The sequence below is a fragment of the Onychomys torridus genome, chromosome 17, assembly GCF_903995425.1.
Source record: "Onychomys torridus chromosome 17, mOncTor1.1, whole genome shotgun sequence".
NCBI classification, from domain to species: Eukaryota; Metazoa; Chordata; class Mammalia; order Rodentia; family Cricetidae; genus Onychomys; species Onychomys torridus.
In genome coordinates, this window is record NC_050459.1 from 5768312 (window position 1) to 5793578 (window position 25267).

The following is a 25267-nucleotide window of genomic DNA, read 5'->3' on the forward strand; positions in this document are numbered from 1 at the left end:
AAAGAATTGGAGGTAACTGAACTCCAGAAGCTCAAATTGCAGCATGAAAAATGTCCATTAAGTGACAAACTGAGGATCCTACTTTATCTAGGAAAGGTGACCACACAAGACACAGGCAGGACAGCACATGTGTGCATGCAGGCACACTGACACAGACACACACACACGCTGGGGACCTACACACACACACACACACACACACACACACACACACACACACACACACACACACACACGCTGGGGACCTACACTAGTACAATTAAGTGACTGAGTCATTACTCAGCACAGTCACAGGCTCATTTGCTTCGTCCTAAGGGAAACTATAGTCCTTGCCAAGGGTTCCCTTCCCCTACTTGAAGCATTAAAGAGTTCTCACACCAAGCTAATTCAAAGGTTTAGTTTATACAGTCCAGAATTCTGCAAACTCCACAATATTAATGGCAATAACTACAAACTTTAAATACTATAATAAAAATAAACAGTCAATAGTTAATTCTATAATGCATCAAAAATTTCAAATAACTCAAGAAAACAAAACTGGGAATTAAAGGCATATTTAGTAAATTAGGGGAACATCTGAACTGCTAATAGATTGTGAAAAAATTTCTTAGCTCTTATAATATATACACAAAAGCAGTGGAACAAATGAAGAAAACAAGTTACTACATTGTTGTAGCACAGTAAAAGGTGGGTGTATATTATTAACAATGACATCCTGTAGCCTGGTGGACCACAGTAATGAGTTACTAAGCACAGGAACAATTTAATACCTAGGAGTCTCCAACAGCAGACACTGACTGAGATGTGTCATTTAGCAATTGATTTCTTTTCACATGTAGCAGAAGAAACTCAACGACGGAATAAAAGGCACGAAGAGGCTGATCTCAAGTATTAGAAGCCCAGGTTACCTCAGATACAGTGCTTAGAACACCAGCAGAGCAAAAGCAACTTTTAATGAACACTTCCAAAACCTTTATATACAACTGAGGACAATGAATCTGAATGGAAAAATTACATCAAAGGAATAAAGTATAGAATCAGGAAATAATTTGAGCTAACTTATGAGATTAAGTATTATAATCTATCCAGGTAGAAGTGAATGTGTATTCAGTGTTAGATTATCCTGTTTACTAAAACCTCACTATATAGACCTCATGCCTACTAAAATTCTATCATTCTTCATCATATTGAAGAGTAGAAACTAAAGCAGCAGCAGCATTTCCCATAGCATGCAAACACAAAATAACCTATCACTTATCTTCTCAAGCAACATTTTCAATGTTAAACAATGATGCGACTATTCTGTCTCCAGGGACCGGGTCCTCCACTACGCCATGCCTATGCGCTTTTGGTACCATTTTATAGCCTTTCCTTGAGTGTTTTAACATTAGTAAACTTCAACAAATAAAAATATTAAATGAGGCAGATTCTACTGTATAAGATCCAGGGTTATCTCTAAGTTTCCACATGCAAAAATACCCCAACAAAACCCCCAAACCAAAGACCGAGTGAATTTAAATGTTTATCCCAAAAATAAACATGCAAGGATGAAGATTATTTTAGCCATTTTGAACAAAGCCAAGTTCTATCTGATGGTCCACCCTCTCTGAAAGTGACTTAATATTCCATAAATTTTAAAAACTACTTTCTAGTGTTTAGTAAGTATAATTTGTGGCAATAATCCTTACTATCTATAACAGAGGCACAGGTTTAGAATTTTTCAAAGATAATACTTGATGTTTTAACTCTTATCAGCATAAAGTAGTGTCTGTAAAAATAGCTAGTAGTACTAATTCACAAGTAGAGTTAATGTACATAGAAACCCTGTGAAAATATAAACCGGAGGAAATCTAGTACAGTTCTAAGGCTTCTAAAAGTAAACCACACTTCAGATTTAACAGAACTTAAAAAAAAATTGCTTAAACATATGAATTTAAGACTTTACTTTATTCAGCAAAATCATGTATTTACAGTGGGGAATGCTGGTTTGATTTTGTCAATGAAAGAAACAAAAGTCCAACAGAGACAATACCGCACTGCAGGTGCTTCTGTAGCAGGCGACCAACTGTTATCCTTACCTGTTATCGGGAACACCAAGAGCCACAGTGCCACAAGGACACTGCTGTAACAACACACCACACACAGGTCCAGCAAAACCCTGGGAATTTGGTAATGCAATTACCAACTTTTTCTTTTTTTATAAATGTATAAAAAAACAAAAAGTCAGCAAAACCAGCATGATGACGTAGTAAACAGCGGTCAGTGAACACCTTACCAGACCAGCTAGTCACCAAGTGACCTGCTCTTAGCAGGCCACCAAGCAGTACAGAGTCCCAAAGGTGAAAAATACACCATTTCCAGAAGACAGCAACCATCTGATAAGGATTCGACACCATGGAGGCAAGGGGAAAATAAAGGGATTGCAGAGCATAGCCCCTATTAGAACAAGCTAACTTTCCAGATTTTCCAAATTAAAAAAAAAAAAAGAAAAAAACAAACAAAAACAAAAAACCACTTCAACATGAAGCTACAATACAAAGTTTTCATTTTTCTGTGTAAAAAGTTCAGTTTGCCATTCAATCCTGGGTCTTTAATGAGAAGGACAGCTTTGGCCTGGACTTGCCCTTGCCCAGGATAATTTTTTGTTCTTCTTTTTGTTGACGCTGTCGCTCTTGTTCTAGTTTCATCCTTTCCTCATGAATCTTTCTTTGTTCTTCAACAATTCTCAACTGTTCTTCAGCCTGAAAGTTAGATAAGAATGAGATCTGTCATTATTCCCACCTCTCAGGATCTTTTGGCTACCAAGTGATAACCTACAAAAACATACAGAGATCACTAGAGGAAAACATAATTTAGGAAGGAATTCTTTATTTATAATTATCCCTACATATTTTCTCTATTTCAAGTTTATGAAAAATGAAAATTATGGACTTCATGTGCTGAGCATAGACTTGACTCTATCTTATTATCAAGATTAACAGTTATCTAAGGCAAAGACACAGACTTAGTTCCAAAGTATTTTATCTACCCAATTACTATATTTATAATATAATTAGACATACACAAGCATTGCAGTTAAACATCACCACTGTGCCTCTATACTGTATACTCAAGAATTTACCCAAGTGTAGTGGCACACGTCTGTGATCCCAGTACTCAGTAGGCAAAGGCAGGTGGACCTCTGAGTTCAAGGTCAGCCTGGTCTACAGAGTGAGTACCAGGATAGACAGGGTTACACAGAGAAACCCTGTCTCAACTTTCCAAAAGCCACTTTCACCACCTCAATTCTCATGGGTCATCTTTGCCCTTCTCCTAAAGGACATTAGTCATCAATTAGCTGATGAGTCTGGACATGAGAATGGGAATAGCACCCAGGGGGTAGAAGACAGACAATGCATGACAGCAGAGAACCACCCACCCTCAACCTCAACAGTGTCAGGAGTAAGAGAGGCTGCTTGAACCCTTCAATGTCTCCATCTGTCACCACCAGTTTCCCATTTTTGCTCTGACTTTGACCTAAACATGCGCTTTATCCTAAGAGCTGCCTTTCCATTCAAAGTTACATCTGAAGTCACTGCTTCTGCCTTATTTTACTTAAAACAGTTAAGATGGTAATCAGCAACAAATCCAGTGATTTCCTGTTATTTGAATACAACTTTGTCTCCTCCTATCTCTAATATCCTCTTCCACATATTCACACAGTTAACACTCTCTACCCATCATTGTGTCTCTGGTCTCCTTTCATTGGTTTTTAAAGTAAAATGCAATGTGGCTAGGCTGGAGGCCTTTGGCAAAGATAAGAAAGGTCATGGACTATTATTAATGTTACAGGACACAAAATGTGAAATTAATGTCATGTGGTTATCAAAATGGACAGAAATTCTTGGGACAGAAAGGCAGATAGGTGGTGGTACAGCCCAGAGCCCTGCAAGCCCAGCTCCAAGAGGAAAGTGGAAGAAACCAAGTAGCACTCTGGCAGTAGGCCAGGTAAACACTTCAGAGCACTGATGGCCACCCCATTCTTTGTCTTCTTTCTAAGCAACCTTTGCAGCAGCCTGGTAAAAATGTACTAACGAGATCCAACAGCACCCTAAACTCTACAGATGTTAGATTTAAATTATTTTTCCCTTTCTGAAAATAAGTTCATCCTTTCTAAGGGCCAAGTTCTTTTGTTCCCTTTTCCAATTTTAAAAATCATTTATTTATCTATATCTATATCTATCTATCTATCTATCTATCTATCTATTTATTTATTTAGTGGATGGAGGAACACCACAGCATGATTGTAGAAGCCAGAAGACGACTTAAAGGAGTCAGTTTTTCTTTCCATCATGTCAGTTCTGGAGATGGTCAAACTCAGGTCATGAGGCTTGAGGCAAGCACCTTTCTTTACCCATGGAGCCATCTTCTGGCCACTTTTTTTTTTTTTCCTATTTACTTGAGAGTATCACATCATAGCAAAGCCTGACCTCAAACTCAGGTAGTCTGCTGGGAGCACTCCTAAGCTCTGTCCGCCCTGTTCTCCCCCTGAAACAGTCAGCTGCTCATGACCATGCTGTCTGGTCTTTTATTCTCTCTTCAGCTTTTAGAATATTTTCAAGTCTACTGTCACCACGCCCGGTAAAGGTTACACACTTCATATGTACCTAAACTGGTAGACTGTTCCCACTGTACACTGTACTAAGACACCCCTCCTTTGCCTTCGAGTTTCCAGTATCTCTATGGAAGAAGAAAATTCCAGCTGAACTTCCAAAATGACTGTGCCCTGCAAGCGGCGAGACTGCCACTAACCTACCTACACAGAGATTCAAACTGCCATCTTCTCTAGCTTTACTAATGATCACAACACAGAAAAAATGATGTGCCTGGGGCTGGTGAGAAGCTCCATGGATTAAAAACCCTTGATAAGGACTGCAATTCAGATCATCTGAACCCACACATAAATGCCAAGCAGGTGTGCAGGCAATCGCTGCTGCAAGCTGCCTAGCTTGAATAGGTGAAAACTGGTGAGGTCCTGGTTCACTGAATGAAGTCAAGAGATTGAGAGGACACCCCATGTTAACTTGACCTTTACATGTGTACACACACACACACACAGATCACCTTTAAAACCATAAGCCAGCCATGTGGCAGTGGTACACGCCTTTAATCCCAGCATTCATGAGGCAGAGGCAGGTGGATCCTGAAGTTTGAGGCCAGCCTGGTCTACCAAAATGAGTCTCTCAGGGCAGCCAGGGCTACACAGAGAAACCCTATCTTGGAAACAAACAAACTAAAACTTTATGCCAACTATCTACATCAAATCATGGATCTGGGGTTGCCAGCACTAGATACTGAACCAAGGTGCATGCACACTGGGGAAACCTTATCCGACCTAACTTGACCCTGGTAAACCGTTGGGATCTTCTTTCTGAGGACAGCCTCCCATACATGAAAAGTCATCAAAGTCAGATGTAATTTTCAATACCATTAATGTTTGACTTACTGAAGAGCAGCCTGATTCATCAAAATTACCTTTATAATAAATTTACTCAACAATTTCAGTTTCTGGAATTTCCTTTATAAATACTAATGTAAACATGCAAAATGTATAATTACTGTGTGTACAAGCCAGGTAAGCCATGATCCTCTCCCTCAATAGCTTCTTCACCTTGCTTTTGGAACTGCCTCTCACTGTGCCTGTAGCTAGAGGCTGGGCTACCATGGCTAGCCAACAGACCCCAAGGACACTCCTTATCCCCATCTGCCCTGGCTGGGATTACAAGCTTGTGTTGTAGAACATGTGTGATTCAGATAATATACAGGTCTTCACACTTACATAGCAAGCTCTTTTTGACTAGGCCATCTTCCTGGACTCTCAGATTCATAATTCTACGGGTATATTTATTTTAACAGTTTGGAAAAGGAAGTGATGAAGGCTAAATAGTCTATAAAGATCTGTAAAACAATACTGCATACTTATGAAAAAACAAAAATAGGTGGCTGGAGAGGTGGCTTAGTTTAGAGCAGTGGCTACTTTTCTAGAGGACCTAGGTTCAATTCCCAGCACCTACATGGTGACTCACAACCACCTATAATTCTTCTGTTCTCCTTGAGCACTCAACCCATGTGGTGCACAGACATACATTAAATACTCATACAAATAAATAGACTATTTTTCAAAAGCAACAAGAAACAGCTGGGGAGAAGGTTCTGAGGGCAATGTGTTTGCTGTACAAACATGAGATCTGAGCTCAGATCGTCAACACTCCTGTAAAAAGTTGGATTCAGTGACTGGCCCACATCCAGCACCATGGAAGAGGATCTAAATGATCTCTGAAGCTCACTGGGCAGTCACAGTCTATCTGAAATGGCTAGCACCAGGTTTACCAAGTGACCTTGTCTCAAAATGATAGGAAAGACTTACGTACACTTATGTCTACCTCTGGCTTTCATGTGTGTTCCGTGCATGCTCGCGCTCCCCCCTCCCCCAAAATATCCAGAGGGGGGGAAAAAGGGGCCAGTACATTCTGAAACAGAACTCTTCAATATATATTAAGTGGAAAAAGGAAAACTAGCAAATAGTAAGCAGAGGGGTCTTTCTTACTACTTCCGTGTCTCATCAGGGGAGAACAAAAATACAACATATATATATATATATATATATATATATATGCTTGAACATGCAACTCAAGAACTCTGGAAAAACAAAACCATAACCGAATGTCTCCTTTGAAGGTGGAGGATGGGAAGTAGACAAATGAGGTAAGGCAGGAAATTAGCTCTGCTTAATAACCAAACAAAACAAGACTTTATATGTGATCACATTAAACAAGCAAAAATCCAGTAGCAAAAGTCTGCTTCAAACACTGCACTGAGCTGAAGCCTCAGCTGCACTTAGGAACTGCTGCTGCACTAGAAGGGCTGCCCTATCTCTGGTATAGCCTGGTAATGGTCAACCTCTAGTGCCAGAAGCAATGACAAGCCTTTCAGTGAATTAGCACATAAGCCAAACAGGCAAAGGCCCTACCCATGCATCCCTATTTGTTCTTTATGCTAGTATAGCTAGCTTCACATTTCTTCACAAGTGGAATCCTCAAACACAACCTTCAGTGACCTCTCACTTTTAACAACCAGGCTCCCCAGTGATGAAGTCAGTTTGTCACCTAGTGTATCTGAGCCTGGTGCCATGCCAATCCCTTACTTACTAGGTACTTTCCTAAGCCCCGACTTGTCCTCTCCTTTTCTTGTGCCCGGTGTAATGAGAACTGGAGTATCTTCATGGGGAAGAGAAGAGCATGTGGACCCCTGAGAGGCCAACAAGATTAGTGCCTACTACATGAGGTCATTAAGACCACTGCTTCTGGCTATTATGCCTAGAACTCAGCATCTCATGCCTAGAGTGGCTGGTGAAAAGGAATCAGAAAACTACAAGGTCTGTCTCAGTGTTGGGCCTGGCTGCTCCATCTGGTTTACCAGAGTCCACTGCAACATAATTAGCATTCTCCTTCTTGAACTGTCTGAACACTAACAATTGAGAGAAAGAAACACTTTATGGTAGTGACTGGAAGGGCAAGGGGGAAAATGGACAACTGCACCAACAGGCGCCATGCCACTGCTCAGATGTGGACTCCACTTTAAGTTCTCTAAGGCACAAAGCTCTGGCTGGCTCTGCCACCACCTGTAATTCTAATGACTTAATTTATTTTCCTTCCTGGAACATATATACTAATGCAGACCTTATTTTTGACAAGGAGGAAATGTTTTTGTTTTGTTTTGTAAGACAGGGTTTCTCTGTGTAGTTCTGGTGCCTTTCCTGGGTCTCACTCAGAGGCCTCCAGGCTGGCCTCTAACTCGAAAGATTCGCCTGCCCCTGCCTCCCGAGTGCTGGGATTAAAGGCGTGCAACTGAAGGCATTCGCCACGTTTTAAAAGGAATTAATGCCATGCACAGTAGGGCATACCTAGCACTTAGGAGGTAGAGACAAGAGAATCATGAATGCAAGGTCATCCTCAGCTACTAGACCCTGCCTCAAAAACATACAAACTAAGAATGTTTTAAAATTCAATGTGTTGGTCAAACTTTATTAAACTTTCCCCTTGTTTTCATGTACAAAATTTAAAGGAAAAAAAAGACAAAAAACACAAGTGGGCACTGGGTGACACATACTTGCAAACCCAGTATTTAGGAAGCTGAGGTAAAACTGCAGAATTGCAAGCTCAAAGCCAGCCTGCATGCAGGGTAAGAAGACACAAGCATCCAAGTTACGCTAACTTTATCTTCCTGAGGAAAACATGTACCCAATCATTTTATGTCCATTGCTTTTACTCTTTTCTGCTCAATTTTAATTATTTATAAACTCCTAAATCATTTTCAAACTTCAATTTCAGATACTTGAGGATATTTTGTACTGCCTAAAATGAGGGTTAGGTGTGGGATTTAAGGAACACTGCCTCACAGCTTCAGGAACACTGCTCTATACATTGACAAAAACTGATGCCTTCAGGGTTTCCTTTTGATTTTATGTTTTTAAAATTTCAAATTAAGGGCTGGAGAAATGGCTTAGCAGTTAAGTGCACCTGCTTGTTACTCTTATAGAGGACCAGGTTCCATTCCCAGGACCCACATGGTGGTTCTCAACCCTTTATAAGTCAGTTCTGGGGAGGAATCTAAAACCCTCTTCTGACTCCAGACACAAAACACATATGTACACACGGACACATGCATACAAAAGATGAACAAACCTAAAGATTAAAAGATACAATTTCACATTTAAAAAGGAAAAATAATACCTACACACACACACACACACACACACACACACACACACACACAAGGCTTTTGATCTTCTATGCTCCAAATTCTTTTTTGTGTATATTGTTCATTCATTTCCCTTTGAATGGCTGCAGTTTCCCTCAATGCCTAGAGCACCCAGGCACTGGTTCCCTGGCACAATCATACTGAGGTCTTCCTTCCCCTTCTGGCTCCCTCTATGCCCCACTCAGCAAGTTTATCAATTCTCTCTAAAGTATCTAACTGCTACTTTGTGGACATAAACCCATCTTCTCATGTTTTGTTTCTGTTCAAGCCACTCTCTGCAACGTCAACACATAGAGCAATAGCCAAACATCTGCTTTTTATACTGTTTTCCCAAATACAGTAACATAAGGTCACAAATCAGTGTTTTCTTCCCTAACATACAAGGAACAACCCCTCACAGGAAACCCATCCTCATGCTGATTTCCTAGTCACTTCACATTAAATTACTTACACATCAGGTGGCACCTCCTGAGATGTGTATTACTACAGCACTATTACCTATTCTAAGTACTGGAACATTTTAACCTATATATACTCACTCCTTAAAAGGTGCCCTGTGCTCTTTCCAACTCTAATTTCATGTGCCTACTATAAAGAAAATTTTTGAAAGGAGGGGAAAAAAACACCTACCACAGACTGTATGTTTAAAGAAGTATTCTGTGAAGGTAGGTCTTCAGTCAGCACCAGCTGGGCAAAATCAAGACTGCTGGAAAGTCTTGAGCCTCTGCCAAGAGTGAGACTGTCCCACTCCTGAGCTGCCAGGGTTGGCTTGCCGACTCAACACTGACTAAGGCCAGGATCATCAAATCTCTGTCCATCTTCCTTTTCAATCCAGGCCTCCCTCAGACTATGAATGTCTTAGTCCCTTCCTGCAGGTGTATTACAACAATGAAGACGGGGTACATGCAGAAAAGGATTTTACTTCTCAATTCAAGATGCTAGTCATCTAGTAGTGGCCCCAATTACATAATAGCAAAGGATATGCACTGCACAGCATGGCAGCATTTACTATGAGAGAATAAGATGGTCTCAACCTCAAGCCTTTCACAAGTGGTACCAAGTGGGAGCCCTCAAGACCTAAGTCCTTCTTAGAGTTCCTATCTGCCAAGACCTGAGCCAATCTGCAAAGTGCTTCACTGAAAAGACGCATTCAAACAATAGTCTCCAACGTAAATCGCCATACTGGGACCCTCCCCGTTACCCTTTTCTAGACAATCTTCATTCCTGAGTAATGCTGAGAGAGCTGGGGACCTGTGCGTTGCATGCAAAAAGCTGTCTAGATGCCACACCTTCATTTTAGATCAAGTTTTCCTGTGTCTTTGCAAACAAAATGCAATAGTTTATGCCTATGTTTAGTTAGCACAAATGTATGTGCACCATAAGTATTTGGTACCCAGAGCTCAGAGAGGGATCTCCTAGGATTGCAGTGGCAGAGAAATGGAAGCTGCTAGGAACCAAACCTAGATCTCTACAAATGCAAGGGCTCTTTCTTAACCACAGAGCCAACTCTTCCAGGCCCTTCTGTGATTATCTTTTTGCAATCTAAATAACCAAGTGTGCTAGCTCCTTTTAAATTTATTTTATTCTTCAGCCTTTTTGCTGTTTTATCACAGAGACCGAGAAGCCCTACACTTGATTTAGAATCCCTGAGTCCTACCTTTCACACAGCTGCAGGGCAGAACTTGGCTAGCTATGACGGATCATCTTCCTTCCACATTCAAATAACGTGTTTTAATGTGCTTCTGAATTCTAAAGAAGCACCTGAAAATAATCCACATTCCTGCAGTTTTAATTATGTATTTAACTATGTATTTTCTGTCACGTGCCTCAACATCTTCCAGTTTCTACCCAATTCCAAACCCATGATCACAAAGGAGGCTCAAAGCAAAACTTTATTCTGGAGCCTAAAAGTCTGAACTCAGCGCAGTAGCAGGGCTCCGCTCCCTTGAATGCTGCTGGCTTCAGGTGCCTCCATGGAGTGCATCTTCTGACTAGAATCAATCTTTCCTTTGAGACAAGGTCTCTCTAATATGCAGTTCTGGCTGTTCTGGACTGTGCTATGTACACCAGGCTAGCCTCCACCCGTGCTAGGATTAAAGATACACACCCCCATGCCCGGGAAACAAACATTGTGAAATCGCATTCTGCTCTGTTCTTTCTTGAGCTTCTCTGATTTATGTCATGAAGAAAAATCTCCCTCTGTCTTACTCTTAAAAGGACACATGTGATGACACACAAGAGATAAATGAGATTAAAGTCTCCTTCTCAAGACAACTCAATCATACCTGCAAAAGAGCACTCCTCACTTTTTTGACCATATAAAGCAACATCTGATAATTCTAGGAACTGGGGGCAGGGAGAGTCAACTGCTCAGTCTACTACACCAAGTGTACTTAGAAACAACAACCCCCCTGCAGTCTCCTTAGAACTCTTCAGAACTATCTCTTCACTGCAAACCGTCCACTAATTTGTACTCAAGTATGCATCTTTTAACTTTCACACAGGGCATTTTTAATCTTAGTGATAAAACTCACACGGGTAAGTGGTGACCTATTTCATTATTAGACGCATCTATCAACTTGCACTTTGCACTGACTTCACACCTTGAACACCCACCTACTCAAAACCCATCCTCCTCCTAATGGCTTCTAGTTCCAGTGATTTGGAGATGGCACAGGTGGAGGCTGTGCTTATCAGTAACTAGTCAGAACACAACGCAGCAATATCTAAACTCTACTGGTAGCAAAATGCCTGTAACACTGCATATGGGAGGTGGAATAGAAGGGTCACCAGGAGCACTAAGGAAGCTTGGGCTAGAGACAGACCCAACTCAGAAAGACCAAAACTGAAACACAAATTCTGTTTTCTTTTCATGAATCATATACTTCTGCACAATACCTGACATTTTCAAAGGCACAGCATACAAAACCTGGGGAAAACACCCTCAAAAATTAAGTGTTTCTTTAAAAAAAGTAAAAGGGCTGGGCTCAGTGTGGTAAGGTACTGGCTGGCAGCATTAGGACTGAGTCCAGATCTCTAGCATCCATGTAAAAGTGGGTCCTGTTGGGATGCATGCAACTGCAACTTGTGTGCTCAAACATTGAGGGTGAAGACAGGTGGATCCCAAGAGTCAGTCTACTGAAATGCTAAGCTCCAGGTTCAGTGAAACTACAAATCAAAAAAATAAAGCCAGGTGTTGGTGGCACACGCCTTTAATCCCAGCACTCGGGAGGAAGAGGCAGGCGGATCTCTGTGAGTTTGAGGCCAGCCTGAGCTACCAAGTGAGTTCCAGGAAAGGGAAACCCTGTCTCGAAAAACCCAAAAAAAAAAAAAAAGAAGAAAATAAAAAGAAAGTGAAAGTGACTGAGGGAAACACCGGACACCAACTTGGGGCTCCCCTATGTGTGCACATGTAGGCCAGCACATGTGCATACACATCACAAAAAGGAAACTAAGAATGTGCATTAGTAATTCTTTAACTATTTTAAGGTACTTGGTTGTCAATTCAAGTTTAAAAACTAGGAGTATATCTTCTCAATGAAGCCAGGCCACATGTGGCTTCTGTGATTTTTACAATCAAATATGTATGTGTTAATTGTTTGGCCATCTTATAGAGAAACATATCTTGGTACATCATTTGGAACAGATATGAGCAAGAGCTATGCACAGAGTTAACAGTGACCTGCACACACTCTAGCTGACCAAATCTAGCATGTTCCTTTCCAGTCCTCGCTCAGCTCCATATTTAACTGTTATCCTAACAGGGGCCTACTTAAGTGAGTTAATCAAAAGGATGACTTAAGTGCACTTTCTTTGCTAGCTTTCTTTATATTATATGGCCATAAAAAACGGAATGCATCCCTTATAAACCAGGTATAAACTGAAGAAAGGTGTAAAGTTCTACTTGGAAATACTAACTAAAGACAACTATTTTTAACACAAGGTCAGTAAATGTCCATCTCTAAAGGACAACAGTTTTTATCTAGCTATTTTGTTCATTATGTCTCCTGTTCAGAAGTTCTTGGTCTGCAAAAAAACTCCCCTGGCTGGACGGCTGTAACTCTTAAGTGACTGTAAGAGAAAGTATGGTGTGCAAATGGAGTTTCACATGAGTCGATCTTATAAAATACATTTGCAGAAGCAGAGTTTAAGGTGGGGTATGTACAGAGAGTTAGGCAGTTTCTGAAACTTGTTACTCCCATCTGACTCGCAGGATCACCACAGTAGTGCTCTCACACTGTCTTTCTCAACACAGGGCACTTCCTGAAGAATGGAAAACTAACTGCAACTGGACCTCAATGGGAGAGAAAAATGATTTCTACAATGTTAGGATCTGTTTTCCATTCTATTACAGTAGCTAATTTATCATGCCATATGTCAATAACTCTGTATGTTTCGGGCTCTCATCCGGAAGCTGGTATTTCTCAAATGTCTGTTGTTACTCTTTGAGAACTGTAAGGAGCAGGCGCACCATGTACTTAGGGCACCTCCTCTCCTGGCCTGTCTCTGCTCTCCAACACAGCCTTCTTGCCGTGCACCAGGTGTACGTACCACTACTATTTCCCCAGTGCCCCAGAGGCTCCATCCCACATGCACTCTGTTCTCTAACTCACCTCAAGGCCTTGGCCACTTCTTCACCTGCTATCTGAGGCCTAATTCCAAGAGCCATCTCTTAGAAGGCCTTTGTACACCACTCAATCACAATTAGGTCAATTATACCCTAACATCCATACCATTTCAACATTATTAACTTTTCTTGGAATCATCCACGTCTCTACAATAAATACGTTAAGTTATTTACAAGAATATGATTCTTTATCTACTTTCCAAATGATTGTCAACACAGATTTTGATGCATGGTTACTTTGACCACTCCTCAGGTAGAATGTTTTCTATTTCTTGTTTTCTACAGCTTATCAACAAGCATATTCATCACAATATCCAGCACATACAATTGCTGGCTCAGCAAGGCAAGCACCACCTGGGCAAGTTGTGGCGTCTACAATATACTATCGCTTCTCTTTCCTTTTACTAGTCCTTAATTCGAGTGAATTTCAATGTTTTATATCAGACTTCTCAGTAATGAAGAGCAGCACTCAAACCAAAGAGCAAGGGAGAGGAACATCACAAAACGTGTACCCGCCATCATCTTCATATACAATTAACCTTCTGACTCTCTCATAAAGGACATTCTACTTTCCACAAACAACATTTTCTTCAACACCAGCCATTTGTTTTTTTGTTTGTTTGTGTGTGTGTGTTTTTGTTTTGGAGCTGAGGATCGAACTCCGGGCCTTGTGCTTGCTAAAACCCCAACCCCACCAGCCATTTCTTAAGATCCCAACTTTACTGCAGTGACCACAAATGGGATCCATGTATCCAGGGTTGTTTTTTTTTTAGAAAACAAAGCACTAGAGGGCTTACAGAATTCTGACCTCATTTCCTTCCTTCCTTCCTTCTGTATACGGAAGAGGGCGTCAGATCTCATTACAGATGGTTGTGAGCCACCATGTGGTTGCTGGGAATTGAACTCAGGACCTCTGGAAGAGCAGCCAGTGCTCTTAACCTCTGAGCCATCCCTCCAGCCTCTGACCTCATTTCCTTATAATTCATGTAATAGCATTCTACAAGGTAGAGGTGTGAGGAAACAGGATAAAAACAAACACTGGCCATTAGCCACTGCTTGAGAAATGTTCCTCTAGACTGTGATCACCATCTTTCCGCCTCCCAACCCCTCCAAAAAAGAGGAAGCTATATTCTTCTTATGGGTAAACTAGTAACTGATATGGGTAGAGCCACACCGTGGGGAGTATCTAGGCACCCACAGGTCAAAGCTAACGCAGCCATCCATCCGATCCTTTTCCCGTGTCCTCATAGACCTAATTCACAATCATATTCGCTTCTGAAATGTCTGTCTTTCACAAACTGCATTTACCTTTCAAAGTTCAATCCTCCAGAACCTGAATTAGTTGTCTCCTTTCTTCTACCTGCAGTGGGACATACACTTAATCCACCCATGCTCCAAGACCAACTACCCTTTCTGTTCTTCTGAGTAGTCAGATTTTAAAGAGAAATTAAGTGATACAACTTGCTCTTCCCCCTAAACAGCAAGTCTTAGCAGCAAATACTTTTCTTGGTCTTGATATTCTACTGCAACCAAATCAGACTTTCTTGGAATCTCCCCTGGTTTTGTCTACACGCATGGGTTACTGTCTTAGTGTTTTGAACTACTTATAATCGTCTTTCCTTATGTTGGCTGATTATATTTTTAATTGGCCTATTCCTTTTATAACTCTATAATGTAATTAGTTTAGTCTCTGTAATTCTGCTTAGCTTATAAGTTAGAAATAAGAGATAAAAATGTATGAGTTGCTATGGAGTACACCTGGAATTCCAGCATAAAGAAAGTAGAGGAAGAAGGATCAGGAATTCAAGGCCAGCCTAGGTTATGCGAGATCTATGGTGGCAGTGGGGGAGGGGATCCGGGAGACTGCTCAAATGTAGAGTCTTCCTCCTGTCTAGGAAGGGGGTGCTGCTGTGTCAGCTATCTGAAGAAGTTGGGTGTTCTGCCTTTTCCCTGGTGTTGTTTCCAGGCCTAAGAAATATGAGTACGGTCAAGACTAAAGACAATGCACGAGGGATAGTATACCTCCCCTAGGAAATGTTTTAAACCACTGAAAATTTTGTAATTCTACCACTTTACCTCAACCTCAAGGTCCTTGAAGTAGCCTTGAGAACCTCCTCAAAGTCCAATCACACAGCACAATCCACACAATCTGGAAGACCCTGCATGATGCCTCCCACATACACAGCACTCACCAGCTTGGCCTGCGCTTCTGCGATTTTCCGGTTATTCTCTTCTAATATCCGCTCCAGTTCCTCACGCTTTGCTCGCTCTTCCTCCTACAGGGGAGGACATGTTAGGACGTTAGGAAAGTAAAGTGTTTAGCGCTACCAGCAAATACTTACTAATCTTCCTCTCAACTCTGTTGGATCTGACTCACAGGGCAGCTGTACAGCTCCCTTTCTGTCTGACAAATGATAAACTGTGCAGCCACTAAAAAATTGGTTTCTAACACTAGATTTAAATCATCCCTCCCAGTCCAAAACAGCAACCGACTAAACCCTCCCTAATAGTCTCCTGGCAATTATTACTAATACTTTAATATCACACAAATCAACAAGGACAACTACAAAACTGGATAGTATTTACCAAATTAAAAATATATATAAAATATAAATAAAGTGAATATTTGTCTCACCAATTATGGATACCTACGTATTCTTTACCTATACTCCTTTAATCAGCATTAAAAGTTGAGTATTTACTGTCTTGTCCAGTGTCCTGCAGAGTGTGCTCCTCGGCTGCCATACGCGCCAGCTTCCTCTTTAAAATGATTTGTACTGTTAGCTTGGCAATACCTGCATCAGCAGCTCAACCATTTATAAAGAAACAACATACAAGGAAGGCTGAGCTGAGGAATGCAGATGTTTATGGTAAGAAGGAACAAAAAATGTAATTCATCATTCCTAAGGCAAACAATTAATAAGAAAAATACATTTACTGTTAGTGAAAAATACAAATGGTAATCCATACTAAGGACTGCTTCCATGGGGCATGGACTTAACATCAGATGTTGACAATCACTAAAGGCAGCTTATATTGTCATCTACAATCTGCACTGAAATTCAGGAATCCGGGGGATGCACAGTCAGGAAATAAAGTTCTGTCATTTTTTTCTTGGAGAATTTAATGAAGTTTTATAATGCAAACTATATGAAGATTGCTTGATGGGTTTGGGCAGTGTTCAGATCACAGCACACATACTCAAATGATTTTAGTATTTGGAAAGACTGTCAGAGGATTGTGTCCGTGTTAAAAAAAAAAATGTTAATATGAAACAAAAAGCAAATGAAGAGAAAAAAATCTTGCTATGATTAATAACTCGCTACAAGATAGCACAATTACTCCAAAAATATCTCCATTATTAAAGGCACTGATATGAATAAAAATACCATACACTGAATTTTAGTCTGTGAAACCAACTACCAACAGGTCTATGTAGTTAGGACAGGACAAGGGGAGTGCACTGTACAAGCAAAGCTCACTAGAAAGCAGACTTAACACAATGTCAGCTTGTCCACAGTAACGCCAGGATGAGAAATGACAGGAAGTCATGATTGAAGCCGAATAGTTATAAATTTATGTTCAAGAAAATGTAACTACAGATTTCCCGTGTCACACAATGGGATTCATTTGTTCATTATCAAACTGTGGATGGACACTCAGTGCTGTGCAGCAGTTTGCCATGAGTGTTTCTGTGACTTTGGCCACACTTTACGATCCTGGAGTAATCAGTGCAAACAAGCCATAAAGCTTCAGTAGCAAATTACTGTCTCACAGAAAGACATTTTCAACTTCTGCTCCAGCTGCTGATAAAACAAATCATGTGTTTAGCTTGACTCCAGACAAGGACAACCTGTTCCTTCATAACTCTCTAGAGAAAAAAAGGAGTTGTTAGTAGGTACTTCAAAAAAAAAAAAGGGATCAACAATCTGGACATTTTTTCCTTAAAAGATTCCTTGAAACACATTACGAAAATGGAGGGCCTTATAATCAAAATGCTAGAATTAGTCCACTGTGTTGAAAGGATTTAGGGAGGGGATGAGGGAGAACAGAAGGAAAAAAGGAAGAGCGAGAAAACCTATGTATCAAAGCAGGTGCTGTCACTCAAGTCAGGCCCTGCTCTTTGTATCTGACTGAAGGCAAAAGCCTCTCACAGTCTAGGTAACAGAGATAACAGGAGAGAAGATGCAACCGCGGGGGGTTAGCCTTTTCCCTCTTCCACTCCCTGGCTCCCTCTACCCTCCCAAAAAAGAATGTAGTCCTGCAGCCATGGCAAAAGTTTCAAACACTTCTCAAATACATAAGCCAGTTCCGTTAGATCAAAAAAAAATATCCTTGAATAAGTTTTAAGAAAGTAACTTTTAAGTACCAGTCAGCACTTCTGGCTAAAAAATTATCTTTCGCAGCCATGTATGTTTAGGTGAGAAAGGAATAGATAGTCGCATTCCATCTCGTTCTGGACTGAGCAGGAGGCACACCCGACACTGAAAGTTTTGCCATGGACTGTCTCTACTTTCCAAACGACCGAGCGTTACCTCTCTAGCTTTTTGTGCTGCAAGCTCAGCTTGTCTCTGTCGCTCGAGTTCTTCGAGCAACTGCTTTTCCATGATGCGCTTGGCCTCTTCCACCCTTCGGAGGACTTCCCGCTCGATTTCATCCTTCCTCTTCTCCAGCTCTTCTTCTACCCTCTTCGCTACCAATTCTTCCACTCTCCGTGCTGTTTCTTCCTCAATGAGTTTTTCTTCTATCTCCTGCTGCCGACTAGCAAATAGAAGTAGAAAAGACAGATTTTAACCTAAGAATTAAAACTAATTTTAAGCCTACTTGGTGAGTATAATTCCTTGTATCATTAATAATTGTATAGCATGTTCTCACATCACATTCAGCAAAGAACAGCAGTCAGGATAATAATACAGAATTCAAATGAATATAAATCTTTAAGGGGGGCACATGCACTCTAAATACACAAAGGCGGTGTATAACAAGAACCTAATTCATTAGGTTGGTTTAGGAACTGTAAACACGGAACAGGAATCTACTTCTGTTATCCAGCTGGTAAGGCGCTTAGTCACTCTATCCAAGGCTGAGGTGCACAAGTGCATTCACCTCCTCCCTCCTGAAGAACAGACAATGGCACTGTGGGCTTTACTCTGCGTTCTGAACTTACCCTGTTGTGCCTTTCCCTCCTTTTATTTTTTTTAATAATTTTGTGTGCATTAGTGTTTTGTCTGCATGTATGTCTGTGCAAAGGTGTGTCAGATCTTGGAGTTACAGACAGCTGTGAGCAATCAAGTGGATGCTGGGAATTGAACCTGGGTCCACTGGACGACAGCCAGTGGTCTTAAACTGCTGAGCCATCTCTCCAGCTCCCCCTTTCCCTCCATTTATTATTTGATTTTACTTAAAGGCTGTTCTAGATTTGACAGGATAGAAAGGTAAAATTATATAGTATTATCAAGGCTGAACAAAGCATATTACTGTTCTCATTTTAATCTCACTGACACAATTAGCTTATTGACTGGAAACAAAATTTTGTCTAAGAACATTTATCAAAGTGCTACCACAAAAACCTTGCACATTGTACAGCAATGACAGTCACTGGTCTCATACATCTATTTTCAAGTTGGCAGGAGGAAAAACCTAAAATAGTCTTCCATTTTATCTGGTTAAATTGTTAAATGATAGTATATTTTGGATAGACTACACTGGTCTTTAAATATCGGTACTAAAAAGTATTGATGTATATTTCACTCATATTACTTTCGACCTAGCAGCAGGACAAGCATTATTTTCTGCAGAATGAATGAATTCAAAGGTTCTTAATGATGTATTTAATTAAATACGAAGAGGCCAATTTATTGATACTTCCTCCCAAACTATCAAATTAACAAAACTTGCAACTTTTATCTTTAGAATCTATTTGACATGCACATGTATGAGGTGGTCAGTATACTGATTTGCTTAGTAAAGACCTTCTAGTTTGGTGTGACCTTTAAGCACATTTCAACTCAATTCCCACCCAAGGGCTTTTAGCTCAATCCATTTGTTTCAGTTTCTACACTTATACCTTGACCTCCTACCAAAACAGCAGAAGACAGGACAGTAAATTTGGTTTTTTTCAAGGTTCTAGCTATTTCCAACGCAGTGAGAACTTTCTGCATCTTTAACACTTCCTTCCCAACTACAATGCTCCAACAGTATATGAGAGCTTAAGACTCAACACATCCCTTTCTTTCCAAACTCCCATCAAATAAAGACTAAAGAGTAGGCCTTTGTCAACAGCCACTTAGTAAGACACAGCAGATACCCTCCAAAGTAATGAACTACCCACCATGAATATGACAACACAGAACAAATAGCTCCATTCAATGGCAATTATATACAGAATGGTTTTCTATCCACCCAAAGGAAAATTTTCAGCTATTTTTTTTTTAAAAAATCAGTTAGATACAGCAATACCTAAGAAACTCAGCATTTACATCTTCAAAAACTCAACTCCTAATTATCAGTGTCAGCTGGAACAGAGTATTAAGTACAAAAGAGATAATGAGACTTCCTGTGAGTAGAAAGGGAGGGAAATAAGTAAAGACCCTAGGAAAGCTCATCAGTCAGCAGCAAAGCTCTCACTTGAGTTATCTGGTAAAATGAAAGAGACTCATAGTATTCAGGATTTTTTGGGTCAGGCAGTCAAGCCATCAATATAGCAACAGATAGCCAGCAGTGTCACCCATAGATTTAGACACTAAGGGGAAAAAATGAGCCAAACCAATTCAGCTTTTCACTTATACAGCAAAAGAGAAACTAGCCTTAACTGTCAGCTCTGGCAGTCTTCACCCCAGTGATGACACCAACCAGAGGGGAAGGTGACAAGAGTTAGTTGCTGAATTAAGGAGCAGGTCTGTCTAACTGCAGCTCAGAGGTTTTACAGTCTAAAGGGGAGAAGAGCAAATGCAAAGTCCCAGGCACAGTTGAGGCAGACTTCAGGACCAGCCTGCCCGTATCCTCTCCCTCTGTTCCTGGAGGAATAGCAGGGCACCCCAGGATGCCTCCAATAGCCTTATTTATGCATCCTAAATGAGTGAGGGGCAGGCAAGGTCTGGGCACAAGGGAACTCACTTCTTGGAACTTATAGGAATTGCTTAGTAATTACTAGTAAACTAACTACTTTATACCTAATAAAGTGCTAAACACTGGGCCACAGTGAATGCTGCAGTGACAATGGCCCTTTGACATACCCTGAAGCTAATGGCCTTAAATCTCCTGCTACTTTGCAGTTTCTCCAGGACAAAGGTGAGGCGAGGATGGGGACAGAAACAGTACCAAAGTGACTGAAAGAGTACACTCTCCGCAACTGCAGGTCTTTGTGCCTTGAACTCAGAGAGATCCGCCTGCCTCTGCCTCCCGAGTGCTGGGATTAAATGTGTGCGCCACCACCGCCTGGCTTCACCACTGTCTTAAAGCTCCAGAAATATATAGCTCTGCAGAGACAATTCAGTCATGAAGCTCTTTACCCTCAATATGAGCTATATTTATTTTTCTAAGAAGAACTTAAGTTAATACAAGTTAAAAGAATAGCAGGGTTGGGGATTTAGCTCAGTGGTAGAGCGCCTGCCTAAAGCACAAGGCCCTGAGTTCGGGCCTCAGCTCTAAGGGAAAAAAAAAGAATATCTAAGGAATGTTAATATTAGTACAATTCAGGGATGAGGAATCACATGACATGGCTGGGACCCAAGCACAAGGAGATCTGATTCAATTTGGAGCCATGTAAATTAGCTCTTTAAAAAAGTGAATAAATGTAAAGGCCTAGCTTTTCATCATTTTTTGAATTGTTGTAATGAATTAAAATAATTACCGGACTTCTTTCTAAGTTATTCAGCAGGCTGTGCCCGGAAGCATGTTAAGTTATACTCAGTAACATTTACTGACATACTCTATGCCAAACACTAAGTACTTGATAGCATCTCCAATCTTCACAATAAAATGGACCTCCATTTCACACACACAGATGATTTAAGGCCTCAGATTTTAAAGAGCAAAGCAATCGGTCCCCAATCATCTAAGCCCAGGCTCCATGAGGACACACTAGACACCCAAGTATTTTAGTAGCATCTTGTTTCCGCCCTGGGCTTTTTACTGCAAATAACGTTCCCTGGGGTTTTTCAATCCCTGGAACCAACTGCTCTTCTCTCTTTACACAGTCCCCAGGGCATTCTTTCTATTCCCCATGTTTTAGAGACACAAGTAGAGCCCTATCACCAACCTTAGTTAGCTCAGCTGAGGTATACACAAAACCAGACCCTAGGAGTGCCAATCGGCAGTGATGGCGCTACAAATACAACAGCCAACTGCCCTACACTCAGTTGCATGCACCCTAGATACCGTAGCTATCAGTTCCTCTTCCACCCCAACTGCTCTCTCCCACTCCCTCTCCTGACCCTCTCTATTGCTGAGTGTCCACCCTACAATGCCTCCTTTTCAACACTAAGTGGTCTTTTAGAGGGTGCCACTGCATCCCCTTGTCAGAACTTCCTGATCCTAGATGAATTAAATCATACGCATACAAGAGCCCATCATCTATAATTCCCAGCCTCTGTTCACCTGTCTAGTACTCCTAGAGCCAACACCACCGTGAATTTTAAGACTCCTTTCCATTCTGTTCTCCCGAGGATTCAGGAAGACACTTACTCCTTTGGTCCACATACACCCTATTATGTAGATTGGCAGCCTTACCATCTCCTACCCTCCACTCCTGTTGATACACTATATTACTACCTATCATCTGAGCTAGATCAAGATCTCAGAAGGAGCCTATCAATCATCTTTCTATCAACAGCACCTACCAAAGCTCCTGGCACGTATTAAAGGGTCAATAAATACTAGCCGCTATCTCAATAAACAAGCTGACAGGCATCTGTAAACAGACCAACTACTTTCCCTCACTCCCAAGGCTCCATCACCTATGTTTGGTGTACTCTCTGCAAGACATTAGAACACACTAGAGTACTGTCTAATATACACAGAATTTAATATTAAGGTGGCTGCCACCCCTGTCCCTTCTCAAATGCTAATGACACTTTGCCTTCTCTCAACCCAGAACCACAGCACAGCTCTACGCCCATCATCTGTGTTGCCCATGTGCAGAGTACTAATGCATATCAAGCTTCTTTGCTTTCACATGGAGAATTACTTCCACTGTCACAGACAACTTTCCTATGCCCTACTGGTAGCTGTCGGGGCTACATCTTCAAGGCTACTACGGGCTTGTTCCACACCCTAACAGGACTCCGCGTGGCCAAGGTGTACTGAGAAACAATCTGACAGCCCAAGGCAGTTCCACCTACAGCATTAGCTGTGTTCAATCCCTTACCTCCGAAGGGCTGCTTCAGGACAATCTGCCTAACACAAACTCAAACGCAGGAAACAAAAACCCCTACACAAGTCCGTATAGAAAACCACCTAAAGTTCCTGCCTCATAACACATGTATCCAGTCTTCACTAAGAACTCTGAAAAGATGGCTGGCTAAACTCGGAGCACACACGCGTACGCTCTGCACTATTGTTCCACGTGGCTGGGGGGGGGGGGTGGGGGTGAGGGTTGAGCACACCTTTCTTTAAAAGTACACGGGTCCTACAAAAAGTTCACCCTGGCTGGCTGATCCACGCCCACTTTTACATCGAAAGACGCCAGCCTCCAAAACTCCACGATCTCTGCCCAATTTCAAGTCAAGTCCCCCGACGGTCACCGACTTCACTCTGCGTGAAAATTCGGCTCGGAGAACTCTCTAACTGGAAGCCACCAATGCTTAGGCGGGGGAGCAGCAGGCTCAAAAGCGTGCTCGCTCGAGGGGCCGAGGCCAGGACAAAAAAGGAGGCGAGGGGACCGCGGCTCCCCGGGTGTTGGCCGGAGGTGTGTGCGTCCGTCCCTCCCTCTACCCGGCTCCCAGGTGCCCTTCGCTCCAACGCCCCAGGCCCGCCGATGCGCCGCCCCGCCCCGCCAACCTCCCGCCTCGCGCCCTCCACTCCGACTTCCGGGCCGGCGCTCCCGCCCCGCGGGCCTCTCCCCGGCTCGCCCGGCCCCCCCAGCCCCGCTCCGGACACCCCAGCGCGCCCCCGCGCCTCCGGTCGCGCGCGGCCCCTCACATTTTTCGCTGCCGCTCGAACTCCGCCTTCTTCTCCTCCTCCTCCCGTTTCTGCTTCTCGTCCAGGCTGCTGCGCTTGCTCACCGTGCGCCCGAAGATGTCGATGCGGTCGGGCGGGGACGAGGCGCGCTCCCGCTCGCGCCGGGACGCCGCCGCGTTGGTGGAGCGCGAGCGCGAGCGCGACTCCCGCCGCCGGTTCCGTTTGCTCTCCCGGGACTTGGAGCGCTTCCGCACCCGCTCCTTGTCCCGCGAGCGCGAGCGCGAGCGGCTGCGCTTCTTGTTGTGCTTGGAGCTCTTGGTGTGCTTGGAGCGGGACGAGCTCCGGCTCCGCGACCGGCCCATCCTCGCGCCGCGCGGCGCCCGCCGCCTGTCACCCGCTGCCCGCCGCAGGCCGCCCTTCGCCGCCGGGAAGCTCGGCCCCCCGCCCACGGACCCTCCGCCTTGTCCCGAGCGCACCCGCCACGCACACGGCCGCCTCCGCCGGAAAGGCCTAGCAGGCCTGGCCCGGAGTCCCTAAGATGGCAGCTGCGGCAAGCACCGGCCGCCCTTCCCACAATGCCCTGCGCAGAGCGTGCCTGCGCGAGCCCCGCCCCCCCGGCGACGTCGCCGAGGCGGGCCTGCGAGTGCTGCCGAGCACGCTCGGCTCTTTCCGCCGCTGCGCGACAAGCCGAGCTTGCCTGGAGTTCCTGGCCACTTTCAGATTTTTTTTCCCGCGACTACCTCAGCAAGGCAGAGCCAGGAGGACCTCTTGTGAGTCGCAGGCCAGCCTAGGCTACAGAGTGAGATCCAGGACAGGCACCAAAACTACACAGAGAAACCCTGTCTCGGGAAAAAAAAAGAAAATACTTAAGATAAGGCCAGAGTAAGTGGGACATGCGTGTTGTTTCCTTAGCCAACATTGAGAATGTACCCATTGCTACCCAATGTGGTGGGTGGTACAAGCACATAAACGTTCCCCTTGGAAGGTGGAGGCCTGAGGATCTGTTCAAGGTCAACATGGTCTATGTAGTAAGCTGGAGGCCAGCTGGGGATACATACTTAATACATGTATTTATACAAACTCATAAAGTCTGTGCATATATGCATAGCATACATATGCCAACCACAAAATTAGAGCAATTCCCAGAGGAGGTCCCAAATTAACCTCGGGATGTATGTGTTAGAGCTAATTAAATACTTTTAAGTTTTATTTAAAAGATTACATCACTGTGGATTTTCAAAAACTTCAAGGCCAGCCAGGGCGCCATAGTGAGCTCCAGGCCTAGCCCCAAGGGTCTAGGGAAAGACCAGGGAAAGTAAAGACTTGTCTCAGGAGGGTCTTTTAGCTTTTGAGCTCTTGAACAAAATATCAATAACTCGTTATTTTATACCCAACAGAAAGTTGTTACCCACACTTTTGGAGGCTGAGAAGTCCTCTGTTGAGTCGTGGTGGCTCTGCTTGGGCTCCCAACAGGAGACCATAGTGCTGTAGCCTTAGGAGGAGTGAATATTAAGACAAGGATTCCCCAGCAACAGCTTAAAATCTAATCCCATTTTTGAAGCCAGAGCCCCCAGGGCTTAATCTCTTCCGAAAAGCCATCCCGCCCTGCTTCTTCTTTTGGGATTTTTGAGACACAGTTTCTCTGGGAAACAGTCCTGGCTGTCCTAAACTCCAGGCTGACCTCAAACTCAGAGATCTGCCTGCCTCTGCCTCCTGAGTGCT

At 42.8% G+C, this 25267-nt stretch overlaps 1 protein-coding gene across 1 annotated transcript; it reads right to left on the reverse strand.

Moving 5' to 3' along the window:
- Nucleotides 1-1928: 1928 nt before the first annotated feature.
- On the reverse strand, nucleotides 1929-24130 carry Arglu1 (arginine and glutamate rich 1). The gene is made up of 4 exons (XM_036166487.1): nucleotides 23567-24130; nucleotides 17962-18187; nucleotides 15619-15702; nucleotides 1929-2741 (listed from the first exon to the last, which is right to left on the reverse strand). The coding sequence occupies exons 1-4, from the start codon at nucleotides 23905-23907 to the stop codon at nucleotides 2577-2579; spliced, it is 816 nt and encodes a 271-aa protein (XP_036022380.1). The 5' UTR covers nucleotides 23908-24130; the 3' UTR covers nucleotides 1929-2576.
- Nucleotides 24131-25267: the final 1137 nt, after the last annotated feature.